This window comes from Pollachius pollachius (assembly GCF_949987615.1).
Source record: "Pollachius pollachius genome assembly, chromosome: 2".
Classification (NCBI taxonomy): Eukaryota; Metazoa; Chordata; class Actinopteri; order Gadiformes; family Gadidae; genus Pollachius; species Pollachius pollachius.
The window spans coordinates 17,948,943-17,961,989 of NC_136935.1; the positions used below are offsets into that span (position 1 = coordinate 17,948,943).

The 13,047-nt window shown below is 38.3% G+C and overlaps 1 protein-coding gene across 1 annotated transcript; it reads right to left on the bottom strand.

The window, feature by feature from the left end:
* Nucleotides 1-1,944: 1,944 nt before the first annotated feature.
* LOC307071895 (ras-related protein Rab-7L1-like) lies at nucleotides 1,945-6,336 on the bottom strand. Its single transcript, XM_079731021.1, has 5 exons — nucleotides 5,940-6,336; nucleotides 5,719-5,790; nucleotides 5,422-5,603; nucleotides 4,678-4,799; nucleotides 1,945-3,410 (listed from the first exon to the last, which is right to left on the bottom strand). Exons 1-5 carry the CDS (start codon nucleotides 6,055-6,057, stop codon nucleotides 3,305-3,307), a joined length of 600 nt encoding a protein of 199 aa, XP_079587147.1. The 5' UTR covers nucleotides 6,058-6,336; the 3' UTR covers nucleotides 1,945-3,304.
* Nucleotides 6,337-13,047: the final 6,711 nt, after the last annotated feature.

A 13,047-nucleotide genomic window follows, 5' to 3' on the forward strand; every position in this document is an offset into this window, starting at 1 on the left:
GCAATTAAAACATCAACGACAACAATTCTGAAAGATTATTCCAATAATTGTAATGAATAGTAATGTATTAGTGCATCTTTAATTGCAATGTAATTTTTTGTAACACATATATTCAAATAATAAATAAGTGAATAACGAATGATCGAGCCAGCAATTAGATTGCAGGAATGAAATATAAACAGCTTTCTGTGCCAGCGAGTCTCTGATTCGTGGACTAAAACTGGGAACTCTGGAAGCTTCATTTCTATGGGTTCAATGGGATTGAATTATACAATATAAACGGTAAGGTATGGTGTTCGGTTCTAGCTGTTAACTTAGTAATCTGTAACATACAAAAACCACCATATTGCCACCATATTATAATGTGGCAAGAATTGAATAGAAAGCCATTTAAAAACTGACGATTAGCGAGAGAGGACACATAACCCTTGGTCCACGCCCACCCACCCCTTGCTATACCGGTCCACTAGTGGGCTGCAGCCCGATGGAAGACCCCACCCTGAAGAGAGAGCTGCTGCCTGACGGCCCACTCAACTCACACACATGTTGGCCCCACACCCCCAACCTGTTTGAAATACGGTCTTTAATTTGCTTTAGTCCTTAAAACCTTGAGGGCCCCTCGTGCCACATGGTGTGTACCTGCTCCCAGTGTACTCACACTGCTAGAAATCTCTTATTGCCAATGCTTAGCGGTTCTGACGGAGCCTTAAAGACATTTAAAAGCAGTTTCAGCTACAGCGCAGGTTAACTGACCACACCTGGAAATACTTTGGTATCAATGGCACAACCCTGGTGTATGGATTGGGATGTGGCGTGTCTTTCTCCTGTAAATATCTATGAGCTAAATTCGATTTTTTTAAAAATGTAATCAGATACAATTTGGGTCATCTCAGTAACATTCATGAAGGGAATTTATGTGCTTCAAAATGCTATTAGGCTATTTGTCTGGCCGATGAATGTGTGGGCGGTGGAGAGAACTAATTGCAGATCCCATATGTATATTCTGCATTTGAAATGCCATGTGTTTTCATAGGAACGTATAGAGGTGATCAGTATAATTATGGCTTAGAATAACCCGTTTAGCAGCACAGCTGCAGCGTTTGTGCTGCTTAATATACATATTTGTAAAATATAACTGGTAGAACAAATGCGGTGAATATTGGATGGTGAATTATCACCATGTTATTTTCTACACATTCTTTATCATATAATATTTAATATAGTTTGGATACGATATCCATTATTATAACATGGAGTAGGCCATCATGATCGGTTTGAAAAAGATTTAATATTGAGCTGCCCCATTTTCTGTGTTAATTTTTGGTGAAGCAAAACACAAAAAAAATATCTAGGAAGTGTATCACACTTGTATTACATGGAGGTGTTGAAATGATTTTCAGGATATCATGTCAATATCATATCACTTCAACATTCCCCCGTTTTTATTGCGCTGTCTCTAGTCAACTCAAAAGGACCTATGCTGCCCCCTTTTGTTCAATATATCACACTGAAGGTAGTTTACCACATACTTCTGCCTTCCTAATGTGTTTGATATTGGTGCTCGGTAAAACCCTTTACACAGTACAATAATTGTGCATATTTGATTGTATACAATAATATGTCACATTAATATACAATATATAAAGCTAACCTTAAGTTCCACATTAGACAGGTAGCTGTGATTTCGATATTAAGGATCCATGTGTGACACAAACTGAATTAAAGACTAACAAAACTTCTAACATTTCAAAAATCAGTTCCTGAGAAAATGTTCACCATTTATAACTAGAAAATCCATTTCCTGCAGAAAATGCGGTGAGTTCAAAAGCCTAAATGGAGTAAACAATGTAAACATGCAAACCATTTAAAAAATGTAAATGGTGGGAGCAAATAAAGTGACAGCTGAATGAAAAGTGCAAAGGATTGCTAAAAATACAGAAATGTAAAATGAATTGAACTGAAGAATCTGAAAGGTATTGCCCTGCACTGCTGGTGCAGGGCAATACATAGATCTAGGTTCACCATAGTGATGGTGAACCTAGATCTTCTGCCTGTTCAGTTGTTCAAACCTGACTTGACTCTTTTAATTTGAACCGTCAATTTGAGTATGCTGTTTTTGGTCAACATGTGCTCACAATATGTTGATATAACAATAGTAATTTACCATTAATGTAAGTTGTTTAAGTTTTTTACATTTACTTGTGTTAGGCTAAAACCTTGCAAGGTTAAATAATTTATTAGGTGTTTGATAGAACCATGACATCAAGTGACCTGAAAAGACACAGCAATATATCAATGTCCTGTAACAAATCAACTAACTGAAGAAGAAATAAACTGAAGGAAATAAAAAAATAAACTTGGGTCTTGAATAGCGTTCCCCATATAATGTTCCACATGCATATGATCCCGTATCTCTCTTAAGTGAACTTAAATCATGTTGGAAACCTGGAAACTAGAAAGCTATTGGCGCACACACACAGTATATAGAAAACAAGGGAAAAGTAGTGCAATTACAATCGCAATAAAAGAGTGTGAGCCCTATTACAACAATACAATTGTAGAAACGATGAGAACGTAAGCTTAGTCTTCAATGAATCACTGAAATTTTAGAATAATTTACAGAGGACCAGCCCGAAATAGACAAAGAGAAAGTGGTGAGGTGAAAAAGTAATAAAAAGGTGTGCAGTGATCATTCAAAACAAACAAATAAAAACAGAAATACATGTAGAGCTCAGTCCTGTGTGTGCAACAGGTTCCTGTATAAAAGGAGAACTGAATGTTTGACAACAGTGAGGGCCACGGGACAGAACTAGAGAAACATGTCACCACTGTTTACCCCTAATCCATCCACTCATTTTCACCAATGAAGGAAAATTTGGAAACTACATTTTCTAAATTCCATTTATTGTCTTCACTGATCGTGAGTGACTGATACCTGCAGTTTGATACCTGAATTCCATCATACGCTCTTTAAGCTTTTCCCTTCCTTTCACGTATAATCTAATCTGATTCTAGGAATAAAAGCGCGGATACATAAAACATTTTCCCTTTTAATACTTCCAGGATTCATCTATGTGCTCAATAAAAAAAAAAAAGTAATACATTTGATCTGGTCTCTTTTTTAATCCTGAAGATCATTTGGTGCTATTTTATCATTTTGGGCACACACACACACACACACACAAACCAGTAAGGTCTGTGATTCTGGTCAGGGCTTAGGGCGTTGGATGCCTTGCTCAAGAGCCCCCAGAGAGTGCAGTCCTAAAGGTAGTCATATGCAGGTTGTTGGTGGGAGGAGGGCTGCTCAACAGCACCCGGTGTTGGGGTCCAGCTGGGTGTCCAGTAGATGATTGACATCACCGGTCTGTTGTAGGTCGCACTGCATAGACAGAATCTCCTCCACCAACCTCCTGCATCACAAGACAGCTCAGTGAGAGGAGGTGTGGCTGCAGGCCGTCCACAGATTGTTTATTAAAAAGGACATTTTATACACACAATACCATCAATAATTCCCCCGTCGACGCCATCTTGCTTTTAAGAATCGATAAGTAGACTGACGAACACAGAGATTGTGACATCCGTCAACAGCACGCAAGCTCTGTGTTCGCCAATCTACTGTACACTTACAAAGTTATCAATGCCTCGTTTTATATGTTAAGACCCTTATTATACTACCAAAGAAGTGTCGGGTTACTTCTAGCCTTTTAAGTGGTTTAAAATAGCGATTTAGTTTTTACCATAACACGTGCCACCATCGTTCCAAGTTTAGAGCGTTTTGGTAGAATCGGCTAAAAACAGCCCACTCAAGAATGCGTCTATACACGCTTTTTTGCCCCCAAACGAACATTCCAACTCGTTATTCTACTAAACATATTCCAGATCCATTTTACACCGGATTTCTCCTTTAAGACATCATAACTCAATAATTGTTCAACCGTTTACCTTCGTTCAAACCATTTAACAAATATACACACTTGTATCTTCAATAATATCTAAACGGAATTTCGATATCATTTAAATTGTATTCAGAATCACAGTTTCAGTTTCATACCGGCTTCGTTTTCAGTTGGTCTCACCGATTTACCTTGACGCTGGTTTTTCCCGCCGGATTGGGCTACTTTTGGAGGACGATAGGCAGTGTTGCCAGATTGGGCTATTTTCCCCGCTCTATTGGGCCACTTTTAATCACGCACCGGCTTGCTATTCTCTTAAAGACACACCCACACCCACACACCAGCAGTGCAGGGCAATACATTTGACCTTTCAAATTCTTCAGTTCAATTCATTTGACATTTTTAGCAATGCTTTGCGCTTTTCATTCAGCTGTCACTTTATTTGTTTCCAACCATTTACATTTTCTTAAATGGTGTGCATGTTTAGATTGTTTACTCCATTTAGACTTTTGAACTTGTTCAAATCCCTTCACTTGATTTAAGCCATTTAACGTTTCTGTATGCTTAATCTATGTGGCTTTATTAAAAAATATTTTCAACCTCACTTTTAACTACAGCACTCACCACATGTTCTGCAGGAAGTGCATTTTCTAGTTAAACATCTTATTCCATCCTACTAAATGAACCACATTCACCTAATACACTGTAAGCTTGCATTTTTTAAAAGATAGATTGGCAATCGTTTAGATCCACTTGAGAGTTTGGGCTGTATCGGTTGTGTCACCTGATAGCCTCTGAGATGTTTTTGTTGTCCTTCACTGACGTCTCCATCCACGTCACAAATCCATTCTCCTTACTAAATTTACTGATGAACTCAGTCGACACCACCCTTGAGGGTAGATCACACTAGAGAGAGAGAGAGAGAGAGAGAGAGAGAGAGAGAGAGAGAGAGAGAGAGAGAGAGAGAGAGAGAGAGAATGCAAAGGGTGTAATTAATCTGAGCTATCTGAGGAATATTAGAGACAGAGGGCAAGAGATGGATGGGGGCATGGGTCGGAGGGAGAGTATAAAACTAGTACAGTAAACATGGCATGGGGATGAGAGTGAACAGAAGTAAAGAATGACAAAGAGACCTGCTGGTTACATAAAAAAATGTTAAAAAAAAAAAAAATGTTGTCATTCAAGTCATCGAAGATTTTCATTCAACTTCTTCTGGGACCTTCAAGGAGCCTGCTGTCTGTCCACACCACCTGGTCAGAGCCTGACTGAATAGCCCTGCGTGTTAATGTTTAAACCATGACCGGTTATCACGTGCTGGAGAGGCCAAAAAGCCTTACGACATGACGGTATTATTCAAAATAACTCCCAACTCTATCGCTGAATTTGCATTCTGGATTGTCTCAAGCAAATCATTATGCTAATCGATTAATTTACACGCTGCAAAGACTGGCTGGACAACATCAGTACACCGTCAGCAGAACTGTGTTTACAGCTGTAGGCCTCTACAGGTGTACAACACACACGCTACCTTATTAGCCAGAAGAATGCAGGGTATGGGGTTCCCGTCTGGCAGCATGGCCTTGCTGTCCAGATCCCGCTTCCACACTCTGCAGCTCTGGAAGCTGTCCGGGTTGGTGACGTCGAACATGATGACGCAGCCCGACGTGCCTTTATAGTAGATCCTGGTCATGGAGATGAACCGCTCCTGGCCTGACACACACGCCAAGAGACACAAGCATAAGAGACACACACTGTTATCCAGTATGAAACCATTTACTGTTTGTGATGATATTGCCCTTTATGTAACCCATACTACTCTTTCTACCTGCAATGTCCCACAGCTGCAGTCTGACTCTCTCTGTGTCTGTCCAGGGTAGCAACTTCATAGAGAAATCCACTAGCGAGAGAGATAGGGAGGGAGGGAGAGAGAGAGGTACATCCAACCAGAGATGACTGTCAAACATTGACGGATTGTTGTCAAATTACCGAAGTAACCAAAACATGATTGGCCTGAACGATAAGTGCTAAAAACACATGTGGCCTTACCTCCCATAGTCATCTTGTAGTCTTTGTTGAACTGCCCGTTGACATAGCGATGGACAAAGGACGACTTCCCCACATTCCCATCACCGACAACCAGGACTTTCAACAAGTACTCGGTCATGGCTCTCCTTAGAGTGAACGCATTGGCCGCTCAGCCACACCGGGGAAAGGGGAAGCGATCCGTGTTGGCAACGGGGTTTTTTCGATCCCTGTCGGTCCGCGTCACTCAAGTCGAGCAGGATTGTTCAGCAACTCCCAAACTCACCTGTTAGGGTCGAAACCTGAGGTCGATTCTCCTCGTTGAAGGTGGTCGACTTGTTTTTCCCCTAATCTTCACATGTCATAAACTTCGCGTTCCTGTCCCCTGCGCCTCGCACTCAAAGGAGTTTTGCTTCGCATCCCGAGGTGTGGACGCGCTTCATCGTTGCGTAACCTTGGAGCGCCCGTGACGTAACCTCGTGTGTCGCGCACTTGCTGCTTGAAGGATTTCAAAATAAGATAATGCGGTGAGTGCTGTAGTACAAAGTGAGGTTGAAAATATGTTTTAATAAAGCCACATAGATTAAAACGACATTAACAACATAACATTTCAAAAATCAGTTCCTGAGAAAATATTCACCATTTATAACTAGAAAATCCATTTCCTGCAGAAAATGCGGTGAGTTCAAAAGCCTAAATGTAAACATGCGAACCATTTAAAAAATGTAAATGGTGGGAGCAAATAAACTGACAGTTGAATGAAAAGCGCAAAGCATTGCTAAAAATGCAGAAATGTAAAATGAATTGAACTGAAGAATCTGAAAGGTCAAATGTATTGCCATGCACTGCTGGTGCGTGAGTGCGTGTGTGTTTAAGAGAATGGATGGTGCCTTGAAAACAGTCGGGAGTTTTTTTTTATTGATTTTTTTAATCTTTATTAAATCTTTACGATACAAACAAGAACACACAAACAGTCATTAATACAGAAAATACATTGATCAAGAGCAGAGCCAGGGGGAGTTTCAAATAAATACATTAAAAAGAGAGCATAACTGAATGGATTTAGCAGCTTTCTTATTTTTTGAGTCATAGATGGTGTTGATGTACTGCTCTGTTTCCCTACCAAAAGCAATAAAAGAAGGTTTAGAGTTACTAAATTTGGCTTTGTGAATATGATATTTCCCTAAAATGATCAACAAATTAATCAGGTATATTTCTGTTTTTTTAATTTTGTTGTCATGGAAACCAAACAGTACATCTTTCCACAACAAAGAAAAATCTGAGACAAGTTTATCAGTAATGTATCGGGATAGATCTTTCCAGAAAGTGGTGGTGTAGGACATTGCCAGAACAGGTGCACCATTGTTTCTGTACATACTCCACATAAAGAACAGTTAACACATATGTCACGCTTAAACCTAAGGAGATATTGCTTAGCAGGATACTACCTATGTATGATTTTAAAAGAGACTTCTCTTTCTTTATTCGTAAGGCGGTATTTGTAAGGAAGGTTTAAGATATTTCCCCAATTCAAGTTTAGCAATGGGGAAATATCAAGCAAAATTAGACCAATAGGGAACAACATTAGGGGTACTGGTGACATCTCTCTGGAATAAAGAGCGAATGCTACGATTATTATTCCTCATTTTGGTAGTGAAACTGACATTACCAACTGAGGTTAACTGGTCCAAAGCTGGTAAACAGTCTGGTTTTCCAGTCCCTCTCAAGAGTTAAAATACCAGATGGGATGGCATCCATAACAATAGCAAACTCTTTTGGGGTGATTGGAATGACAAAAGTGTGAAGGAATTCAGAATAATTCAGCAAATTTCCATTATCATTTAGTTATTGGGATACTAGAATTATGCTACTATTGAACAAACTTTTATAAAACAAAGATTTATTCTTGAATTTAATAAGCCGATTATTCCAGATGAAGCACCTATGTGGGGGGAAATTATGTTTGTAGATTAACGACCATGCTAAGAGCATTTGTTTGTGGAATTTGGATAAAATTAAGGGAATTCTTTCTATTTTATAACATACAAAAGTAAAAATTCGAGACTTCCAACCTTAGAGAAAATATAGTTAGGTATAAAATTCCATGAAGATGTGGGATTTTTTAGAAAATGCTTTATCAAATTTATTTTAAAAGTAATATTAAGGGTTATAAAATCAAGAAAATGTAGACCACCGCATTTAAAGGTGTTCATAATACGTCTTGTTTTTCCAAATTGATCAATGGAGTTAGAGTTTTCTGTTGACAAACTAGGGGATAGCTGCATATGTAAGATGAGATAAACCTTTTGCCTTTGTCAACAATATTCGTCCTTTCAAGGATATCACTAATCAAATTAAAGTTTACAGAGCATCTCTCCTCCTCATTTTTCATTATATTAATCCCTAGATAAGTAATCTTATCTTTGATTGGTATGTTACAAACCTGGGAGGTGTCGCTTTCTTTAAGGGAAAAAAGTTCACACTTCTTTAGATTCAAGCAGAGTCCAGAAGCTGCGGAAAGTAATTATATTGTTTTGATAGCAATAAAATTAAAAATAATGTAGTATCATCTGCTAGTTGGGTGAGGATCACTTCTCTTTCTGCAATTGAAAATCCTTTTAAAGCACTATTTTTAATATGGGTAGAAAGAAGTTGTGTACATAAAATGAATAGGTAGCGAGAGGCAGGGCAGCCCTGCCGGATTCCTATTTGCAGCTCAAATCTCGGCAAAGTCCCATTTTATAATCTGATAGAGCTATTGCCTTTGGAGTACATTGTTCTAACAGCTTTACAGAAAAAAACACCAAAACCAAATTTCTCAATAGTTTGAAATATAAAGTTATGTTCTACTGTGACAAAAGCTTTATAGAAGTCCAAGAAAAAGATAAAGCTATCATCAGGACATAAAAATGAATAATCAATTATATCTAAGACAAGCCGAATATTGTTTGAGATATGTATTTTTCTCATGAATCCTAATTGGACTTCATAAATAATAGGGTCTAAAACATTTTTTAATCGTTTTGCAATTAATGAGGCCTTATGTTGTATTTCTTTTAAATTGCATTGTAGCACTTTGAGGTCATTAAGTTGATGTAAAGTGCGTTATAAATAAAATGTATTATTATTATTATTATTCCATCAACCAAGCTAAGGGCAAAGCCGGGCTTATTTTGCTTAGCCTCGCTACTTTAAGCTAGAGTTGCGCTCCATCAACGTGACTTAAGGCAATCTCCGCTAAGTAACCTTGGCAATATATCCGACCAAACTAACCTGAGGGGTATTCCATCAAAGTCGCTAACGAAAGCGGCACTTAGTTGATTAAGCCTGGTTAGAACCAACGCCAACTTCCACTTGAGGCTAAAGCCGTTCCATCAACCCAGTTCATTCGCGCCTTGCTCAGGCTAGTTCAAGCCAGGCTTATGTTATCGTGGATTACGCGCACTGACGAGATATGTAACCACCCCAGAACCGTGAATGTCGAATCATGGATCAAATGTCCGAAAAGGACAGAGCGAGATCTTTTCCAGCGGCGAACAGAAGCTGCTTGTGGAGGTCTATGAGGAGTACAAGCATATAATAACTCAAAAAGGGAACAGCGTAACCATTAATGAAAACAGAGAGGCTGCCTGGCAATAAAATCGCCGATCTTTTGAATGAATAAGTAGTATTAAGCGTAACATATTTAAATGTAATATTGACCGTAGATTAGAAATCAGGGAGATAGTCTTGAGGTAACATGTCGGACTTGAACCCGGTCGTCCGGGGTTCAATTAGCAATTTAGGAAGGATTACTGGAGAAATCAAAAAACTTTTCATGCCATTTATTTTCCATTTCTCTGAATATTCTAAATTGACTGACCAAAGTATTTTTCTCAACAGAAGTGGTCTTGGCCGCCTGCCGTGAAACTCACCTGAATGGAATATATGTAGCTGCAATTTCCCATGCAGCAGTGTCTTTGTCATTGTGACAAAGGCTTATCAACAGTGTTGGGAACGTTACTTTAAAAAAGTAATTAGTTATAGTTACTCACTACTTGTTCCAAAAAGTAACTGAGTAAGTAACTGAATTACTCTATATTAAAAGTAACTAGTTACCAGGGAAAGTAACTATTTGCGTTACTGTGAAAAAAAGAAAGTTGCTATATGTCACAGAATTTGGATTTTTCTGAGCACTTTTCACTTGGCCTTAATGTAATTAAATGGTTGAACTGCCCATTCAAGGCCCTGATATGCTCAAACATATTCGTTGCTCCAACGCCGGAGGTAAAAAACCCGAAAGACGACAGTTCAAACCGTACTTGGAGTAGCGTTTCTGGACAAGACCGGGTCGAAAATGATTAACCAGCTGATCAACTGTAAATATCAGCTGATCGCGCACCTGTAATCTAAACAGAGAGGCGTGGCGGAGTTACGTAACCATGACAACAACTGTTTATCAAAATAATTTCAGTGTGGAACGTGGATGCAAAACATTCTGAAAACGATATGAAAACGATAGTGTGGACGGAGATCATTTTTATTGCAGATGTGCGTTTTTACATTTACCCGGGTTAGTGTGGATGGGGCCTGAATTTCAATTTGCTTGGTTGCAAAGGCTGTTGAACATTTGCCGAATACTACAGAAAATGCCAACTTTTCATCGGATTGCTCCGAACTCGGCATTTCTGCTGCTTCATCGAATCTGTTTGGTGTGTGCGTTTGCGTGTGTGGCGCCCGTGTCCTGGCTTGTGTATAAAAACACTGGCTCCGATTGGCTACCATGAAACATGACTCTGCCTTAGCCAATCACAATTGCTTATTTCGTTGTTAACCCACCCGGTCTCCCCACTAGCAGTTCGTGTTTGGAGCCAGGGGTGCATTCGGATTACTCAGTTTATTCAATCAATTCACAGTAACGCACTGCATTTATCATACAGTAACGGTAACGGCGTTGTGACGACGGAAATAGTAATTAGTTAGATTACCCCGTTGCTGAAAAAATAACGGCGTTACCTAACGCCGTTATTTTAAACGGCGTTATTACCAACACTGCTTATCAGTAACATTAATATTAACATTAACTTTACCATGGGTTTTTGCAAGTTATATTTGGGTTCTAGGGATATTGTAAGACATATTTATCAAATAAAAAGTCAATTGTTAGGCCTCGTTTCTCTGATATAAAGGAAATTACAAAAATAAGCAAACGGCAAGAATTTCAATGACGTGCCCAGGACGCGAACTCGGGTCGCCCGGTCTACAGGGCAGATGCTAGACCAGTGTTTAGAAAATATCCACAACAACAATAGATAGCAATTCATTTAATTATTTTATTTACATCAATAAATGTTAGACCCTTAGTGAAAATGTAGGCTTTTTGTACTTCATATATGTACATTTATGACAAAATCGTCCGGAAATCTGCCCCTTATGACATCACAGGTGGGCGTGTCCAACTAGATGTGGGATGTCATAAGGGGCAGATTTCCAAAACGGCTTGTACCGGCTAATCACAACACACCTGGTGGCATGCCATGGGTACTTTAAGAAGTACGAGTGTCAGAATGGGCAGACGTCTTCAATGAAAACATCTGAAAACAAAGCCGGTATGAAACTAAAACTGCGATTCTGACGAAAGTTTAAATGATATCGAAATTTAGTTTAGATATTATTGAAGATACACGTGTGTAGATTTGTTAAATGGTTTGAACGAAGAAAAACAGTTGAAAATTGATTTAGTTGCGTCTTCCAGTTGAAGTACTAGCCCCATTGACTCCCATGTTAAAAAAAAGATAGTATTTTAAAAGTAGAATTTCTTAAAAAGTATTAAATATAAAAAAAATCTGAAAAGAAACAAGCGATTCCAAGCTATTCTGAACATTTGAGGAAGGAGATAGGTCCCAAAGTTTATAGAGAATAATAAAAAGAAGAAGAAAGAAAGATAGAAAGAAAGAAAGAATAAAACTTAAGAACAATAGTTGAGGGCTGCAGCACTCACCTAAATAAAGATTTTGTAGCAAAAATTACATTACATAAATACATAAATTACATTAAGGGCATATATATGCCCACATGTTCAACCAGTACGATTGTTTGGTTTGATCCCAGTTGAATGGCTTTATTTTTATAGTTATCAAGGGGAAAATAGTCAATAAGGGTTTTTTTTAATCGGTTTGACACCGTCGGCTATAAACTCCCCTTCACTGTTTTTGTTTCGTCCTAAAACTACCTCATTCATTGAAACTTGTGTGGTAAATTCGGTTTCACTCTGCTTCTCACTGCTTTTTATTTCCCATTTACAAAGACTCACACACTTATCAATTTACAATCCCTGTGTTGTAGGCCTATTTTATTATCTTAATTAGCGGTATCAGTCATGCACTCATTTACTTTAACAATATATACTTTATATATCAAAACCAGTACATTGTTGTGGTCCTTCACCTTCATCGGAACTAGATTGATGGACTAATAAAACTATTATAACTGTTATAAGACTACTACTACCGGTATTTGTTCTCTTCCCGGTAGTTTACGCCCCTCCCACTGCCCGAAATGGGATTAATTAACCCAGAAATGTCCGGAGAATTTCGAATTACTCATATTTTCTGATCATTGGTATCATGGGTATAAGGGACTAATGGGGACTACAAAAAGCACAGCTTAGCGTTATCTGAAACATTTGGGTGAAGATTCTACTGAATTGGAATTTCCTAAACGAGATTTCGGAACGAGACTTCCTTGAGCGAGACTATGTGTATTCCTTCAACGGCACACCTGTGAGAGTGAGAAGATAAACAGTCAGCTAAACTCAAATCATGTGCGACTTACTCCTTTAATACTTCAAACAAATTCAATGATTTACATGACTCGTATGAATATAAGTACAAACTGTGAGACAATTGAAACAATCAGGTATAACGCTTAATTAAACTAGCCTAATTAATAAATCATATCCACATAATGCAACATGTTGGTTGATATAGACTGCGTTATACAAGGTTCCTGATATACTTATTTCTCATACAAAATGAACATGGGCTAATATAAACTAGTACTTATTGATAAATACCAATCAGCAAAAAACTAGTGAAAAATAATTATACTTATAGGTTCCAAGTTCCTGAACCTCAACGTCGCATTTATAAAT

What these genes read in the sequence shown, in the direction of transcription:
- LOC307071895 (XM_079731021.1), bottom strand. Translation starts at nt 6,057, where the DNA reads ATGACCGAGTACTTGTTGAAAGTCCTGGTTGTCGGTGATGGGAATGTG. An exon ending in GCATTCTTCTGGCTAATAAG is followed by an intron (nt 4,800 to 5,421) that starts GTAGCGTGTGTG and finishes CTCTCTCTCTAG; the next exon opens with TGTGATCTACCCTCAAGGGT. An exon ending in AACATCTCAGAGGCTATCAG is followed by an intron (nt 3,411 to 4,677) that starts GTGACACAACCG and finishes CTTGTGATGCAG; the next exon opens with GAGGTTGGTGGAGGAGATTC.